Source organism: Empidonax traillii, unplaced genomic scaffold (genome assembly GCF_003031625.1).
Source record: "Empidonax traillii isolate 1590-97213 ecotype Southwest subspecies unplaced genomic scaffold, ASM303162v1 scaffold46:size3806547, whole genome shotgun sequence".
Lineage (NCBI taxonomy): Eukaryota > Metazoa > Chordata > Aves > Passeriformes > Tyrannidae > Empidonax > Empidonax traillii.
The window spans coordinates 1,262,612-1,281,211 of NW_020955239.1; the positions used below are offsets into that span (position 1 = coordinate 1,262,612).

An 18,600-nucleotide genomic window follows, 5' to 3' on the forward strand; every position below is an offset into this window, starting at 1 on the left:
CGCTGTCTGCTCCCCAGAGAAGAGTAATGGGGACAGTGAGGCACCTTCGTGCAGTTCCTCTGCCAGCCAGGGATCTCTAGGCGCCACAGGCACTCCCTGGAAATTAGATTTGCCACTGTGGTGAGCTAACAGGGAACAAGACATGTCAGGAAAATGTGTTTCAACCTGCTTGCTTATCAAGCAAGAACAGCACAGAAACACTGTGATCTACCCCACAGCACCGAGGTTGCCAGCTCCCCCGCTTTGAGTGCAACCAGATTTCCTGCCCATCCCTCCAGGACAACTGTCAGGAGCTTACTGGTGTAGGAGCTGGACCCCACTTTCAGCTGCTGATGCAACAGGGGCATCCGTGTGGCTCAACGGTTCGTACGTCTCGGCCAAGGCACTCGGCAGCACAGCAGGTGTGCAGGACCTCCCAGTGTCTGTCTGTCCCTGTGCTTACTGCGTTACAGGCCAGTCTGCTGTGCTGTGCTGAGGAGGCTGTGGCACTGCTGGCTTAAACCTGCGCATCTTTTCAGTAGGAAGACACAGAAAGTTTTAAACACAATGAAATAGAGTGTCAGGGCTTGTGTTCCTGAAGCCACATTACCTGTTCTTTGCTGTTCTTTCACTCATCTTGCATCTACCTGTTGAAAAAACCCAGAAATTCTACTGTACTAGGATTTGTCTCTCAGAGCTTTATAAGAAACTAGGCTTTGCTGCTGGCTAGTCTTTTGGCTCAAATTTAAGGGTAGATGGTTGTGCATTGAGACTCTACTCTTAGCTTCATAATTCAACGTCTCCTCTGTGAATGTCTTGGAGAAGAGCAGGATTAAAAGGACTCCCCTCTCTCCCAGTGATCAAGTAATTCAGGAAAATTTAAAAAAAATAAAAATTAAAAATCAACCCAAGCTGACCTGCTTTGCCTTACAGTGATATTTGCATCCTGTTTTAATCAGTAGCCTATTTTGTCTTTGGTCTGTGGTGGTAGCTGTACCAGATATAGATGGAGTCACTGAATAGGATCTTGTTCAGTTATTCAGTATCGAGGGAAGGAAAGTCCACAGATGTTTTTGCTGAAAGAGGTTTTGCAGGTGCAGTGGCTTAGGCCATGGAGATGTTCCCACAGAACTTTTTACCTTTTGGAAAATCAACAGTCATAGTTTACCAAGATAAAATTATATGAAGGTCCAGAAGTAGAGTCTTTAATGAAGATGATTCAGGATGGGAAGTTACACACGTCTTAGAGGTGATTCATAAGGAAGTGGTGCCTAAGAACATATTGAAAAGCTAGGCTAAAGAGCAGAAGGGGAGTGGGAAGCAGGAATGCACCTACTGCCAGTGCTGGAAGCAAATACAAGTCTGCCATCTGATGGCATCAAATGGACCAGGCCAATATGCACAAATGGTGTCAGTAAGGAAAGTTTCACATCCCAATTAGCATTCTTGCTGAAGCTAAACATGGGTATGAGGATGCTAATCCTCACAAACCAAACACTGGCAAGTGAACATCCATATTGTTAATCTGACAGCACAGGTCATGCTGTGATTTTTGCATACGCCAACTAGCTTTGCCCCAGACAGGTCCCAGACACAGCCACCCTGTTCTGGAGGATAAGAGAGTTTAGCATTATGGACATAAGCTGTGTGGTGCCAGCTGGCCTTGGGGCTGGGGAGCAGTCCCTGGCTCATTTAATTTGCTGGTACAGTGTAATCTGATAGCCCATCAGAGAAGCCAGGAACTATCCAGGGACCCCACAGTCCTCTCTGAATGACCACTGGAGATACAGTGATGTTACAGAGGTATTTCAAGTGCCATCAACTGAGGTTTGTGTCATACCAATGACATGGGGTCTGTCCCACACAACCCAGCCCATCAGCACTGATTTCTTTTCCCTGTTCTTTATGCCAAGTCTAGAGTGATGCTGTTTGACCTCTCCATGGGCTGTGTGTATGTGTGTGTGGGAGGGGGAGTCATTGAGAAGTGGGGAGGGATGGCGATGCAGCAGACCAGTCACTACAGAGCACTGAGACCCTTTTGCTTTATTCTACCTTACAGCCCTGCAGCCCTGGGTCAACCATCACCTTGTGCTGTAAAAGCAATCCACACAGTGCACAGACTGTTTCTGAGAGAGGCCAGAGAACATGTTAGCATGTTCTCTGATCTAAAAATAGTGAGGGCTGGTCAGTAGAAACTCAGAGACAATTAAATCCCTCCTTCTGCAATGAAGGAGGTGGATTCTCAGGCTAAATGAACCCAACAGTGAGATCATTCCAGCTTGAGGGGCACTCCTTTCATTTGCCTTGTTCTTCTTGGCTGCCTCTCTTTCCCTTGGGTTCTGATCCTCTCTCTAGTTCTTTGTAGGATTGTTCGTAGCATCAGTTTCAACTTCTTGTGTGAATGGTGTGCCAGAACAAGGTGTCTGATTGACAGGCAGACCCAGCCTCCAGTTACACTCACTGCTTCCCCCTGGGGCAGCTTTGCTTTTGAAAGGAGAGCCCAGAAAAGTGGAGAGATGTGGCAACCTCCCGGATGAAGGCTCCAATTCTTGAAGGCTGGAGACATTTCTCTAGATCTTCATTCAGTGTGACAGAAGTCTGAGTTACAGGTTACAAAATTTTTCCCTCTGGGTCTTGCAGGCTTCAAGTGTGTATAGAGTTTTTTCTTTGTGACCTCTTCAAGTCTTGGCTGTAATTAAGGGACAACGGTTCAGCAGTAGCTGGTGCAGTCAGTGGGTTCCATAAAAACGTGTGTGATCCAGTTGGTAAGCCAAGAGCCTAATAAGTGCATCTGATGACATGAATAGTGTTTGTCTGGCACATCAGCAGCAAGCAAGGCAGCTCCTTCCAGTTGCACATGCTCTCTGGCCAAAGGTGTTTTGTGAGAGCTACACTCTTGCCTGCTGTGCTGGACCCTGGTATGTTCTTTCCGTGCCGCAGAAATGCCAGGGACTTTGAGACCTGGGTCACTTTGGGGAGAGAGAAGACTGAAGCCACGCAGTCCATTATGCAGTGGCTGTGTACACATGCAGGATGCTCTAGATCATGGCTGACTAACCCTGGACCATCTCTTTCCCCACCAGATGCTGTAGAAGAAACCAAACCTACTGAAAGTGCCCAGCAGGAAGAGGTGAAAGAAGAAGAGAGCAAGGCGGACCAAGAAAATGCCTGAACATTAAGAAATGACTCCCCATTGCCCCTCCCTCCCTCCCCCTATCCTCTATCCTTCCTTCCCACCCCAATCTTGATCTCCCCCCTTCCTGCTCACATCTGTGAGCCTGTCTGTCCCTCTCCCACTCCCACTTAAACCCTTTTTCTCTCTGTGTGGCAAACATTTAAAGAAAAAAAAAAAAGCAGGAAAAATCCCAGTCAAACAGTGTGGCTTAAACATTTCTTTGTTTCTTGGTGTTGTTATGGCGAGTTTTTGGTAATGATGATCCAATCATTTTGGGAAAATTCTTGCACTGTATCAGAGTTCTTTGACCTGGCGCGTGCGTGTGTCTGTCTGCCCACTGCGAGCGCGCTCTCTCTCTCTCTCTCTCCTCTCTCTCTTCTCCAAGTGTGTGTGTGTGCAATGTTACGTTCATCCGAGGAGTCCAGACTTACCGAGTGAGTTAAAACAAAAGAGGGAAAAAAAAATTCTTTTCTTCCTTTTTCAATGTGATGGAATGAACGAAAGAAAAAAAAAAAAAACCACACCAAAAAAAAAAAAAGACCCAACAGAACAAACAAACAAAGGAAAAAGAATACTAAACGCCAGTTTGTTTTCAGAACTAAAACAACAACAACAACTAAAAAATGTGCCAATTAGCGTAATGCTTGGCTCCAGGCTCCTTTTTCAAACTGAACAATAATTCTAATAAATGAGAATAATGATCATTAATACCACCGTGTCGCATTTCTATGCTGCTGTACATCCTGCTGGCCTGTGGTCTTCAGTTGGCCACTTCTTACGTGGCCAAGCTGTGCTCCTTGGCCACCAGTCAGTGACCAACTGCTCTCCCTGGCACTGCTGAGGGGATTTTTAAGGGGAGCAGGCTTGGATTTTGAGCGAGATTTTAGTACTGACTAACATAAATAATGAAAGTAGCAAAATCAGTGTTAGGAAAGAACATAATAAGTTGCTTTCTAGGAGATCTCTAGGCCCTGATTTGGAGAACTATGGTGACCTTGGAGAGATGAGCCTGCAAAGGGACCTGCTTTGATCCATGCTGAAGGTCTCACCCCTGCCAAGGGGTGCACCAAGGGCCATGAGGGGACAGGGTCCTGGGGCCTGAGCTTCCCCTGGCAGCAGGATGACACTCCCCCCTTTGGGCTAGAGTTGGAAAAGTCACTGAGTAGCATAGTGTGGCCTTCCAAAAATGTTTTATTTGGCAAAATAAATTGGGCCAATGCATTGAATAAATAGCATGTGAGCAGGATGAGGTCTGGTGGTGTAAGAGTCAGTCAACGGCACTTTGAGAAATATCTATTCCTGCTCCCTAACGAACCCCAGGATGGTTCACCCGGCTCTAACAAGAGCCAAAGCTTTTAGCTGTCATTTATGGCCAGAGCAGAGAACCGCCTCCTAAATTTCCACCACCACTTTTCACAGGGTGTGTGATGTTCCCTGGTGCCATAAACTGCATGTTTGCTAGACACAGCCTGTCCCAGTTGAGAACTGACAGATGCCAAACCCTAAGCCTGCACAGCCATTGGGGTCTGCTGTTCTGTTTATGAGCTGTGAGAGTGAACAGTTAAAACATATTTAGTAATAACTAGGCTTTCATAAAAGCCCCGTTATTGGCTGTTATTGCTCTGTCACTGCCCTGATTATGATCATGTGCTTTCCCATCAGCTCTTGCACGATTTCCTGGCTGCATTGGCAGTGACAGCCAGCGTACCCTGCAGTGTTACTGTATGATGCTGAAGTGCCATGATTAAATTGCCCTCACAGTAGTAACACCAAAAAGATGGTTATGGTGACAGCTCCAAAGTCCCTTGGTGACTGATGCCTGTTGGGGTGGCAGCCCCATGGCCTTCAGAGGGCTGGCTGGCCCTCCCTGCCACACCCATTAGTTCTCCTCCATCTCTTTGTTGGAAACAGGGAGAAAAGATGAACAGTGTCTCCTCAGAAATGATCGCTTTGAACGTAGACTGCTCACTGGAAGTGCCACCAAAACACTTCAGGATTCATTTCCATGTGCTTCCTGGCATTGTGTAGAAATAAGAGAGAGAGAGAGACAGGGAATATTTTTTAAAGGAGAGGGAAAGAGAGAGTGGGAGAGAGATTGGACAGAGAGTTTTAAAAACAGGGATTAGAGAGAGGAGGGGGGGAAAAGATTTCTGAGTGGATAGATGGATGATAGGGAGAGAGAGGGGAGTATAGCTAGAGAAAGAAAGATTAGAGTGAAAAAGATGAGAGAGAGACAGGAAGAAATTAGATAATATGGAGCAATAGACGATTGATAGAGATAGTGAAACGTAGCTAGCTAAAGTAGATTAGACAGACTAAATAAGTAGAAAGATGGGCTGACTGACAGATAGGTATTGTGTCATACTTCATAAATGATATATATGCTAATATTCCCATGTCATGATGGGTGGTAAACCCTGAGACACCTTCCAGCCTGACCTCAATTCAGCAAATGTAGCGCAGACATCAGGCATTGCTTGGACCGTATGTCAGGTCTCACCACCCCGCCCGTTTTCTGCTGCGACAGCAGCAGGGGTGTGGATGGTGTCTGGGGAGAGAGAGCGCTCTGATGGACACGGGGGGCTGAGGCATAGGGAGGAGAGGTGTAGAGTATGTTTGCTGTTCGTAGCGCACAGGGTGCCCAGCCCAGCTCAGACGTTGCAGAAACCCCGTGTCTCTAGCACCGAGTTGAGAGAACTGAGGTTCAGCTCTCAGGATTTGTGGGAGAGGTGTTTGGGAGGAGGCAGGAAGGAGAGAGCACAGTTTTTGTTTGGCCTTATTTCCTGTCATGACCATTTACAAGAGTTTTCTTAAGGACTGTCTTGCCTGTTTCCTCAAAGACCATGTGGTCTTCCTGCTCTTCTGACTTCAGACTCCAAATTTTTCATTTTGCCTACAGTTTGCTATTACTATTTTTAACTTTACAAGGAAATGAAAACTGCCTCATGTGTCTTCCTGGACATAGGCCTTCCTCCCTCCTCAAAAATTGAAAAAACTTTCTCTCCCCAGGGATGTTTTATCTTTGTATTTCGCATGTTGCCTCCCCCTCGGCCGATGGTTGGGGCATCGCGCGTGTTTTGTCACCGTTCGTAAGAACATAACTTTGCCATGTTGCTTAGAGAACAAAGGGTTGGGTTTTGTGTTTTGGTTTTTCCCCTCCCACAAAGAAAACGGGGTATGTGGTTACCAACTGCAAACCTAAATAATTTAAACACTAATTCCTCTCCCTTGGTTCCAGATTAAAATTTCTAGCTGTAACCAAGCACCCCCCTATCTTTCTTATTGTACCGTGTCCTGATCCTGCCAGAGAGTCAGGGCAAAGAGAGCGTGAGAGAGAACACAGAGACAAACCCTGCCTTTAGCAGGCAGTGGTTTAATGTGTAATACACAAGATTTGTATAGGAAGCTGGGCTGTCTTCAGGGTACAGGAAGAGAGCAGAGAAAAGCATTTGAATTTCCTTGAGTTGCCTCCTCAGCCAGATTTTCAAAGGCTAAAAGGAAACAGTATAAAGGATGTAGCATGGGACGGAAACTGGAAGGAGAACAAGGGTATTTGAGGAACAATTTTTCTAGCAAAATACCAAGCGAGCTGAGAGCAGCAGAAGAGGCAGGAGGTCCCAGAAGTAAAGAGTGGAGCAAAGAGTAATCAGCAGAGTAGTTGAAGCTTTTCTACTAGTCCTGGTGACAACCAACAGTAATTCCCCAGGGAATATATATCTCATTCTCTCTCCCTGAAGAGGATATAGCTTTGCCTGGAGGTGTCTGTGGTTGTTACTTTAAGTATGGAAAGGGAAGGGCATGTCAGAGTGACTCACACTGGGAATATTGTGCCTGACCTCACCGTGCAGTGCTGTGGAAATTCAGGGTCCAAGAGGGGCTTTTTCCATGCCTCTGTAGTAAGACACGCTAGTGACCCACAGCTACACCGAATGCTCATACCAGCTGTAGGCCAGCTCTTGACATTTCACTACCACATTTCACTGGACTAAGCCTTGGAAAAGTGAAAAAAATTCCAACATAACCCCCCCCATCCTCGTCAATGCAGTAGATTGTTCGCATGGATTTGGTCTGCTTTGCAATGCTTGTGGCATCTTGACAATCTGCACTGATAGCATATATAACCCCACAACCCTTGCAATAGTTGCATCAGCCAAGGAGCTTCCCAGTGAGCCACATTCCAAAGGGAGGGGAAGGGCATTCTGCTGAGATCCCTTCAGACCCAGTGTTTTCCAACCCTAAACCCTAACGCAGCCCCATGAGAGGCCTTAGCTAGAAGAAACTCACCTGTGGTGACCACATAAACACCATAGCCTGGGAAATGTGTTACTCTAGGTGAAAGAAATGGCCATGACTGAAAAAGAGGAGTTTAGGAAAAAAAGGAAAGAAGAAAGAAAAGGAAGAGGGAGTTCATAGCCAACTTCCTTACAAGAGTTATTTCTTTTTTCCTGTGGTTTCCAAACAGCAAACTAGTACTTGAGACTTTTTGTCTGGTGTTTGTCACAGGTGTCCTAGGAAGGAAATGGAGTGGTTGTGGTTTGCAGAGGTGGAGGGAAGGCTTTGAAGGAATGTTTTTGTGGTCACTCTTGGCTAAGAAGTCCGCTCGGTGGTCACCTGAAGCTCAGTGATGCCAGAAGTGGCATTGGGGGTCCTCTTCCAGGCCTGTGCTCAGATTCCCTGCTTTTCTGCATTGCCACATTAGCACTTTCACTGGATATTTAGAGCACCTCAGGACTGGTTCTCCTCTCGCTCACACCGGGGTAACTCAGGAGTCGCTCCACTGGAACCAGTGGTGTTAATCTGGTGTGAAAATAATGCGAGAGGAGGATTCAACTCCTCGGGGGGGTAATTTCCAGGTCCCCGAGGGGGAAAAAGAAATCAATGGGAGTTACATGTCTAACTGCCACTTGTGCCTGTGAAAGTCTGCCCCTTATCTACCTATATGTATATAGGGTACAGTTTTCAGAATAACCTAAGTGACATGGGCACTTGAGAGCACACATTTCACTGGCTTTCAAAGAGATGCAAGTTCCTAAGGCCCAGATGCTGAAGGATGTCCAAACTCCTCTCTGCAGCGCATTTGGGGGTCTCAGGCCTGAAATTCTCCAGTCGTTTCCCGAAGTGGAGCTGAAGATCATGAGTCATTTAGGTGGTCCTGAAAGCGCTACCCTCTATCCATTTTTCAGGGTGTTGATCTCAGGTCATGTGCGAGCCTGCATTCTTACCTACAATGCTTTATTACTACATTCCTCTGTTGAGCAATATTTGAAAGAAGAGGTGAAGGTTGAGATTTGCAGAACAGGCTAGTGACCCCAGTGGCTCACGTCTGGAGTGCCCAACTTGAGAGACACCTCACTGGGGTCCAAGCCACAGGTCCCCTGTATGCTCTGAACATCAAGATTCATGTATTACACATCCAGAACCACTGGTCATGTATTACACACCCAGAACCACTGGCCACTTCCAAAAAATAAATCCCAGCCTGAGACCTAGACTACTCTCACAAAAGAAAATCCCAGGTGAACCGTTCACTCAATAGCTTGGTTTTTCTGCTCATGCCTGTTCCCAATGAATAAAACACATCCCTGTGCATCACCTAAGCCCTATTTTGAGGAGTTACACTGGCATACAGCTGAAGTAACACAGTAGTAAATCGGGGCCTGAAGAAGGTGGCTACAGCCTAGAGAGTATCAAGAACTGTGACGTGTCTGGAAGTTAATAAGAGCAGAACTTGACGATTAGAGCGGCCCATTTCCGATGCTCTTGTGTGAGGATCTGGAAAGAGTCTCTCACTCATTGTACTTGTGCATTATGAATGTGTCCATCTGCAGAGATCTAATGTACACATATGTCCTGAATATTGTCCTAAGGTTGCAAGCTTCAAAAATGAGCAGAAAACATTCCCGAGAAGTGAGAATAATACAGATGTCTGTATTTGAAAAATTGGTTCAAATAAAGTCTCTCACTTATAGATACGTGTAGTTGTGTGCAATTATTTGCTCCTGGAATAGAAATTTCTCCCTTGCGTAGGATTTTGGTGCTTTTACAAAAAAATCTCATTCCAGTCTCCCTTAACCTTCTCAGTCAAGCCCTACTACTGTGGAAAGAAATGCTTTCTACTCATTCTGTCTGGGTAAAAAGCTATGTTAAGACGAAATGGTGACGTGAAAGGCCTAGTAAGTTTTTACTGTACTCAATATCCACTGAGGTAGAGGATATAGGCCTGATGGAAGTTGTGGTCTCCCATGCAAAGTTTTGAGTATTTATGTAAAATGACATAGACATCCCTGCAGAGGCTCTTGACCCTGGAAAGGTTGGCCTGTGGCTACCTGGGCACTGCATAAAAATCAGGCTGAACTGAGAAAAGCTGTTCTTTGGCACCAGGGAGCTGCAAAATGTCCACAAGCATACCTGGGCCTGCGATGTTCCAAGTCAGGGAATCTGCTTGGGTGTAGAAATGGGAATGTGGGTCACTATCCAGTAATGTTTAAGGAAAAATGAGTACAAAATGGAGTAATTTATTTTTTATTTTATTTTTAGACAACTTCAAAATAACAGAATTCTTATGATTGGAAGGGACCTCTGGGGATCATCTAGTCCACCCTGCCTGCCAAGGCAGGGTAAACTAGAGCAGCTGACACAGGATCTCATCCAGGAGGGCTTTGAATGTCTCCAGACAGGGAGACTCCACGATCTCCCTGGGCTGCCTGTTCCAGTGCTCTGCCACCCTCAGTGTAAAGAAGTGAGGCAACCTTGTGAAAGTGTACCTAAAGGCACCAAATTCCTCACTGGATTTAAATCTTCAATAGTTGACTTGGAAACTAGAGAAATTTTTGAGATAGAAATATATATTTCAACACATAAGAAGTCCCACCAAGTTATTTCCCTCAGTATCAGCTTTGTGCCAAGTGCAATGAAATATGAACAGAGCAGGAATTGCTTCCCAAGCCATGCTATGCTGACTTAATGCTGTGCTGTATCTGTCAGCAGCTCAAGAGCAGAGCTGAAATCAAGCATTTTTATCACATCCATTCATCCCAGGAAGCTTCGCAACTGCTATTTAGAAATCACTTGCAACTCATCTCTGAAATACAGCAGCTGGCTTAGCAAGGGCCCAGGAAAATTCCTGATGAGGCTCCAAGGAACTGCCTGGGAAACAGAGCAGACCTCAGCACCTCACATGGGTTCTGGACAAAGTGCCAATTTACAAATGACACAATTAGATGTCTGTATTCTTGCATGTAATCATCAGTTGCCTCATGGCTTCTCCAAAAAAGGCGTGGACTCCAGCTTGTGTGCAAACAAATATTTAGCATTCAAAATCAAGTGGTTTCAATTAGTCTCATCACTAGATTGCAGGGCTCAACCCTGGAAGATTGACTTTGCTTCTGTGGGGTAAAACACCTGTAAAGGGGCAGTCAAGGACCTCTCTACGAGTAAATGGTTGTCTTGAGGTAGAAAGGTTTTCCTGCACTCTTTTATCTGCTGCACAACAGAGGGGAAGGTCAAGAGGCTGAACAGTTGTCCCACAGAACATGTGTGAGCTGAAACACTCAGCCTAATGTAAATCTCCACCAGAGACTTTCTAGCCAGGCACACAAAGCTCATTTTGCCTGATTTCCAGTGTCATGCTCTTGCCACTGTGAGACAGGAATAAACTTTCTGCTTGAACTGTAAAAAATGACACATGACTCACCTTGGGTGTTCAACCCCCCGCAGTTGCCTCTCTGACTAGGTGAACTCCCTTTAGATATTTTTTCACATTCATAGACCACACTGACAGCCTTTCCCCAGCTTATGAGATATGAGCGAGCAACATGTTACCTGTTCCTGTAGTGGTCCCCTGTCATAGGGGAGAGACTGGGCTGGGGGAGACTTCCTCTCTGTGGGGAAACAGCAACAGAAACTTCTGTTTTTTGAGAATGCCAACAGCTTCATGGCAGACTTGCCACCTTCACTGCTTTACTGAGGTCACAGGCAAAAGATCAGTGTTTCTCAGTCACTCAGATTTCTAAGTCTGCTTTCCTTTACCCAGCAGGAAATATGAAGCACTCTGTTACATTTGCAAAGTCCCAATCTGCCACACTTTGCCCTGTTATACCATCGTATGTGGAGCTGGCATCCAGTCTGTCAGGGAATGCTCCCTTGTTGAAGATGATCAGAAAAAGCCAAAAGAGAATTTATGCACTTCTGTACCTAAGATCACTTTTGTTTATTAAAAATGAAACAATTTTTCTCTATGTAGCGACATTTTTCTATATTAAAGAGGAAATAATTTTCATGTAGCTTGGCATGGAATGGTAAACATGAACAATAAGAGAGACAAGGAAGCAACAGTCCAACTCTCTCAGAGGAACAGCACTGACTGTAGCTGAGAGGCAGGTTTGGTAGAGATGTGGAAGTTCGTACAAGACAGACTGCAAGAGCTGCAGAAACAGGCTTGGGGTACTTGAGCCTCTGCAAATGCTCCAGCCTACAACTCAAAGTACAATCTGGGTACGGGGAAAAAAGGCACAGCTTAATTTAATTATGTTGATTAAGCAAGTTATGAGTAAAATGTAATTAGCACTTTGGGAGCAATGTGTGGATGCATAGCCAAGAGAAAGATGGGGTTCATTTCAGTGGTGCAAGAGAGGAAGGGTGGTACAGGTCATCACTGGTTGCATAACAAGGAAGGGTTAATTGGGGTGAACTGAAAAATGGTAGTGAGGTCTCTCTGCTTTTTTTTTGTCTTGAGACAGTTGGGTTCTGAAGGGTTTTGTGGCCGTCCTCAGGACCCCAACCAAGAGAAGGTAAAACAGGTTCTCTCATTGGAGGAGAGGTCTAATGGAGAGGGTTCCCCCTCTACACTGTGTTTGTCCATTCTTGGCCATTTATCTGTGTCTAGTCAGTCTGCAGCTTAAGTTTCAATGAGCCTCATTCAACACCTGTCTGTGCAGCAGCTCATTTCAAGGTGTGGAGATGATTTCACTGTGGATGCTGTGGGGTAAAGTCTTCTTCGCTGTGTTTGCCCATGGCCTCAGCCTTTCCTTCATGGATCCCTTTCATTTTGAGGCAGACTTGAGCAATTTAGGAAAAGCACAGTGAAAGCTAAGAAACTGCCACATTTAGTGGTGGCCTAAGGGGGTGCTGGTGTCTAACAGGAGGGACACTTGTGCCTTTGGATGTGGAGGACCAACGTTCCTGGAAACCACGGAGAAGACATCTATGAGGAACAGCCCTGGAAGTGATGACAGTTTACCTTCTCTAGAAGTCAGAGACCAAAAGACAGTTCCTAGGTAAACGCCAGCACCTGGAGAAGAGGTGAGCAGTTTCTGTGTGCTGGCACTTTGGCTTCCTTGACCTCACCACTTCCCAGGGGGGCAAAGAGAGAGGAGACCTACACACCTAGGGGCTGTCTCCCTCAGGTTCCTCTCTGGGCCTGACAGCCAAGCATGGTGCCAGACACCCCACATGGCATGTCTGGGAGCTGGGGCTGGAAGAACAGGGTGTGGTGCAAGGTGCGTGGTCTTGAAAAACCTCACATGATAACTGGTCTCTAGAAAAAAACAAACACCCCATGGGCATCACCAACCCATCTCACATCCAAGGGAAGGGTTCAGCTTACTAACTGCCATGCAGCACCAGTGCCTGGGCTGCGGCAGGATGCTGGTGGCTGGGGAGGGCTGGCCGAGAGACCATTAATAAGACTTTCCAGCCTGTCACTTCCACGCTGAATCCTTTGAAAGCTGCACTCCTCTGGGCCCATTAGAGGGAGGAACTGTCTCTGTTGAAACATATGGGGCTGTCAGGCTCTGTCTGTTGCTCTGAAAGCTGCCGCCGCTCTGGCTGTTAGCTGACGGGGGTGGGTAGCAGCCGTCTTGAGGAGGCTGTGATGAGGATGGGGGCTTGGAAAACGGCTGAGGGAAGATGGCAGGTGAGCTGGGAGGGAGGTTGGTAAATAGTGTGCTGGTAAACTGTACTGGTAGCTGATGGGATGCTGTAGGCCCTTGGGATGCTGGTCAGCTCAAAGGGAATCTTTGATAGTGGGAAGAGGACAACTGGATTAAACTGGATGGTGAATATCAGGTAGGTATGTAAGGGTAGGCTGAGGTAGCAGGAGACATGGCTGACAGCAGAGTTGTTTGGGCTTGCCTGGGGAAGGAGAGAATGGCAGCAGGGCTGGGTGACTCAATGGGGACACTGCAAAAGCGAGACTTTGGAAAGCATCATGCGCTCACACAGTGCTGGAGTTTCTTATTAACCAGCACACCCACCCCCCAGCTCCATTTGCAGAGACTGAGGAGGATTTAATGGAGTCCCTTGACTTTTTCTTCTGAAATATTCATAGGTTTTAGCAGTCCATTTCATGCTCACCTCATTCTCCATTAGCAAGCATCGAAGAGGGACAGGGTGGAAAGTAGGCTGCTGTGGAGCCAGGGAGACAGACAAAGGGACCTGTGCCTTTGACCAGGGACTGCTGGGAAGCAATCCGTCCCTGGGCTGCTCCCTGTCCCTCTTAGTAGGTCTGCAAAATGACTTGAAATGAGCCCTGGGCAGCATGCACAAGGAGGTGATTAATACAGTGGGAAAGAAGGAAACCAATTAAGCAGACAGTGCTGTGTGGAGCTGCTGCCCCCACCCCTGTCACACAGATACACCCTCGTCTGTCTCCCTGCCCATCTTCATAATTTGCAAGGCCAGGAGCTCTGTAAGAATTGCATAGGCTGACAAAAATGCCTGAAGGCAATTAGTTTCCTCTTTGCCTCAGCACTAATGCTGTGCTAGGATACAGGGGAAGTCCAGAGCTTCAATGAGACAGTACAGAAGCATGTTGGATTTTGGCTGCCCTGTCTGCAGTACTTGACACAGCAAGGATTTGGCTGGGAAGTGTGGAGAAAGGGTGTAATAAATAGTGTCTGCTGTATGAAATGTCCCAAAGGATCAGGGCAGGTGGGACATCGGACCATTTTCCAAACCTGTTGGATTCCCGCTAAATCAGACCTTTAGAAGTCTAACTAACTGATATGGCCCCACCAAAGTCTAGAACAAAGATTCTAATGAAAGCTGTCCCTGCCCAGGGCATGGGGGTTGGAACTAGGCGATCTTTAAAGTCCCTTCCATCCTGAGCCATTCTATGATTCTATGATTTTGGGGGTGGAGAGAAATACAAGTCTCTCTGCTCCAGAGTCAAACCTTCTGCGTGACTGTGTAGCAGTCACACACCTAAGGCTTGTAGCTGAAAGTCCTAAATAAAGTTTTATCAAGGACTCCATGGACTACAGTAGGGCCTGGATAGTGCTCTAGGAGGACAGTGTGGTCCTCAACCAGTGATATCGCAGCAAAAAGTACAAGAAATCACAGAATCACAGAATATGCCAAGTTGGAAGGGACCCACAAGGATTATTGAGTCCAGTTCCTAGCCCTGCACAGGTCCAATCCCCAAGAATCACACCACATGCGTGAGAGTATCATCCAAACACTTCTTGAACTCTGTCAGACTTGTTGCTGTGACCACTTCCCTGGGGAGCCTGTTCCAGTGCATGACCACACTCTGAGTGAAGAACCTCTCTCTAACCTCTGGATTTTGAATAATAATTCTCCACCTTCTGGGTATGAGTTTCTCAACAAGGGAGTTCACTTGGCTTCTCTCTGCATTATTACTCTGATGAACAAGAAGAGCAAAATCTTCATGCTAGTGAGTTGTTCATTCTGGATGACAGAAACTGAAAGCAGGATTAGAAGTGTACAGATTGATGTGGTTCCTCCCTGCTGGATTAAAAAACAAAGCAAAGTCACAGATGCAACAGCACCTATTTATTCTTACTCTCAAAACACTTATCAGGCTGCTTCCCTTCCCTCCCATACACACAAACACACACGCGCGCGCGTGCTCATGCTCGCGTGTGTCCTGGGAATCAGATGTTTATGCAAGTATTTACAGGATGTTCCACATCTCTCTGAAGTGATAATCAGCATGCCCAGAATCAGTTTAATTACTAAGCATTCATCATACACCCACTGGCTCTTCCTCAGCAGCTCCACGCAGCATCTCTATGAATGAGTCTGCATGTTTTTCCTCTACTGCCAAACACAGCTCCTGATCAAGAGCTCAAGCCCTTACATCTGAGCTGCTGTGCTGTCTGGTTATTTATTTATTTCCAGAAAGGAAGAGAGAGGTTTGTAAGGCAGTGGCAGTGCGTGAGCAGACACAGAGAGTGTCTCAGGGTGAGACTTGGCTGTCTCTGCCTTTTGCAGCACTCTATCCATGCATGATGGAGAAACGAATGATCCCAGTTTTAAACAAGCCAGATCAGAGGATTAAACATAGTCTGGTAATTAACTCTCCCTGTAGAAAAGGCACAAATCAAGAATCTAAGGACCAAGAAGTGTGAGACTATGGAGTTTTTCTTTCCATTGGTTGCACCCTGGCACATCCAGGTGCTCAGCAGATGGGCACTTCCTGGTTACTCTGCGACAGTCAGAGAACTCACTGCTGAGGAAAGAAAAGAAAGCACTTTCTGAGGACACAAAGTGCGTTGCCCGTAAGAAATAGCACCATTCATAGCTCAACACAACTTTCCTGAAGGATTTTCTAGACTGAGACCATGCACACCTGCAAAGATCATAGTCTTGTTTTCACTTTCAGTCAGTGGACTTTCTATCAGCCCCACAGCAAACAATCCCTCATGTAACCTCTCGGATGATTCTTAGCACTTCTCACAGAAGTGCTAAGCACACATGGAAGAAAGATTCAGGCTTCCCCTCATCATTCTGTAGTTACAGTCTTTTAGCATGACAAGGTCTGGACTCCTCAGACAACTGTAGCTGACTTCCTTTTCTTAGTGCTTTTTTGTGGAACTTGGGGATCCCAGAACTCAGAATCAGGGGTTGGCAGAACCTGTGTCTACTGTTCTTGTCATCACATGCCAAAAAGTCTCCATTTAAAATAGAGATCCTGGTGTCAAATATGCCCTGAAACAGAGACATAACCAAAGCAGCATTTTGATCTGAAGCAATGGGTAAGTTCCCAAACACAAAAGGTTCACTTCTCCATCCAGGCATTTTTACACAAAGGAGGTGTGAATCTTCTCTGTTTGTATAGGAAAATTCTAAAATGGCCAGAAAATATTTTGCCAAGTCTTCCATATGCCAATTTATTAGCTATTTAAGACTCTTTTTATAAACAGGCATTTGTTCACACAGACACTTGTCTGTTAGTTGCCATTACAAGTAAATAAGGTGCTCCTGCAGCATTTAGGTACCCAAGTAGCTGGTCAGCTCTAGCTATTCAAGTTTGGTGTTAGCAATGCCAAGACTTAAGGACTGTCTCACATTGCTGTGAAGCCTCCAGACCTCAGAAATCTGCCATCCTTATCATCACAGCATTTCTATCACACTGCACCCAGGAGCTGTCAGTCCTCTTATCAATGTTATCCTCACAACACCCCGGAGCACCATGCAAAGGATGATTATGACAACACAGGGCTGTGAAGGTTTAGACCCTCCAGACATTTCGCAATATCTACCTCCTGATTGGGCAGCAGGACTTTGCTACTTGCCCAGGGGCACGGGTAGAGGCTGTGGCAGAGAACACAACTGAGCTCCTCTCAGGATTTCAGGCAGATCAGATCAGTAACTACTCTGCTCCGAAGTATTTATTTTGCAGGGAATGGGATGGGAATATCACATACCTTTAAGCCTTGTTAAATACATGCCATGAAGACAGCTGTCTTCTCAGGCTAAAATTGTCTCCAGGGATGATCTCTGGGGAATGCCTGTGTAAGCAAAACACTCATCAGGGAAAAGGCTTCTTGGGGCCCTCTCTGTAGGTGAATACTCTGCTAAGTGAAATGCCTTGGGAGAGCACGTACCCGTTCAATGTGCTGCTGCCTCTGTCTTTCCCCAAATAGCACATCCTTTCCTTGTGGTTATGAATATGCTTGTTGTAGTCACAGAAAAGTCTGCACATGTATGTTAAGAGTTTCTTTTAGTTCATCTATATTAAGCTTGTAAAACTAAATTTTAAACTAGAAGCACCTTTTTAGCTCGCTTAGCTGCTCTGCGCCAGCTGAGCTGTGCACAGAGCTGTGGCACTGCACGTGAGCACAGTCAGTCACCCCTCACATTTCTGTTACTATCCAGATTTAAATGCTACTGTCATTCAACCAGCAGTACAGTGATGGCCACCTGCACTGGGCAGCCTTTGTCACATGGTGACACAGTAGCTGGTGTGATAGGAAAAGAAAATGAGGACTTGAGGAGGCCTTGACGTAAGGAAGGCAAAGCACTACTGAATAAGTGACTGGGGGTGGACAGCAGCATCCCATAGCACTGCAGGTTTTGGAGATGGGGCAGCGAGAGAACCTCACAGCCTGCATGGCAGCCACAGCAAAGCATCCCTGTGCTGTTCAAAACAGATCAGCCCTGCTTTCTGATGCTGCTGAGGTTGCTGGAGGAGAAAATTAGATTTGCCTTTTGTTCAGCCAGCCTCACAGAAAGCCTTGCTCAGTGGCTGGGTGAAAAGCAGAACCTACTCATGGTGCATACATTTGGGTATTGGCTCAGTTGAGAGGGACCCCGAGAGCTGTACCTTCTCCTTTCATAGCTGGCTCTGTGCCTCATGCTGGGGTAGAGGCACTGCATCCCCACCACAGAGTCATCAGCCTCCCTCAGCAGTTTTCCCTGCTGCCCTGCTTGTGGTGCAGAAAGCCATAAATGATGGCAGAGATCCTTGGGACCTGTGCTTTGCTAAACACAGCTCAAGACCCATGATACATGTGTATGCTTCCTTTGGTGACTGCAGATGCCTCCCAGATATGCCCTGCCCTTGTCCCATTTTCATCCCACCAGGGAATACCATGGCACATTCTGACAACAGACAGCTAAAGAAGGGGGCAGAGTGCCCTCCTTTCCTCACATTAACCATACTGTATTCTGGCTGGTCATCTGAAAGGCATCTCCTGCAACATTTTCTCTCTGAAATGCAGTGATGCTGGAGCAGCATTCAAAGTTATGTTCCCATAAGATATTTTTTCCATAAAACATTTTTTTCTCATAAACCATGGGACAGATTGGAATCTGACACGTTCAGCTGTCGCTGGATGAAGGGAAGAGCAGAAGTGACAGGAAATTTTTAGGAGAACTATATTAAACTCTGTGTAGGATTTTGATTTAGTAGTAACAGTAACATGAAATTTGAGCTGATATTCCATTATCCTGTTTGCAGTGCACTCTAATAGCATCTCCATTCATGAAACAGTTCAGCTCCTGTCCTTTAGTGTTGATCTATTTGTTTTGCTCTAGAGCAGGTTCCAATACGCAATGAATTTGCCTTCCTGCATACTTACAGGAAAGTGACAACACCTTTCCAGGCTGCCAGCCTTTTATTTGCATGTTGGGTCCTGAGAATGGATCCTCTCAACAGTGTGTTATTTCATACGGGTGACCCTCTGCAAAAGCCTTTGTGA

General features: G+C 46.2%; 1 protein-coding gene across 1 annotated transcript in view; it reads left to right on the forward strand.

The window, feature by feature from the left end:
- The window catches only part of GAP43 (growth associated protein 43), a 54,731-nt gene extending 50,867 nt beyond the window's left edge, over positions 1-3,864 (forward strand). Inside the window, exon 3 of the mRNA XM_027878849.1 lies at positions 3,063-3,864. Within this exon, the coding sequence (XP_027734650.1) occupies positions 3,063-3,151 (89 nt within the window). The 3' untranslated portion in view covers positions 3,152-3,864. The remainder of the gene's footprint in view (positions 1-3,062) is intronic.
- The last annotated feature ends 14,736 nt before the right edge of the window (positions 3,865-18,600 follow it).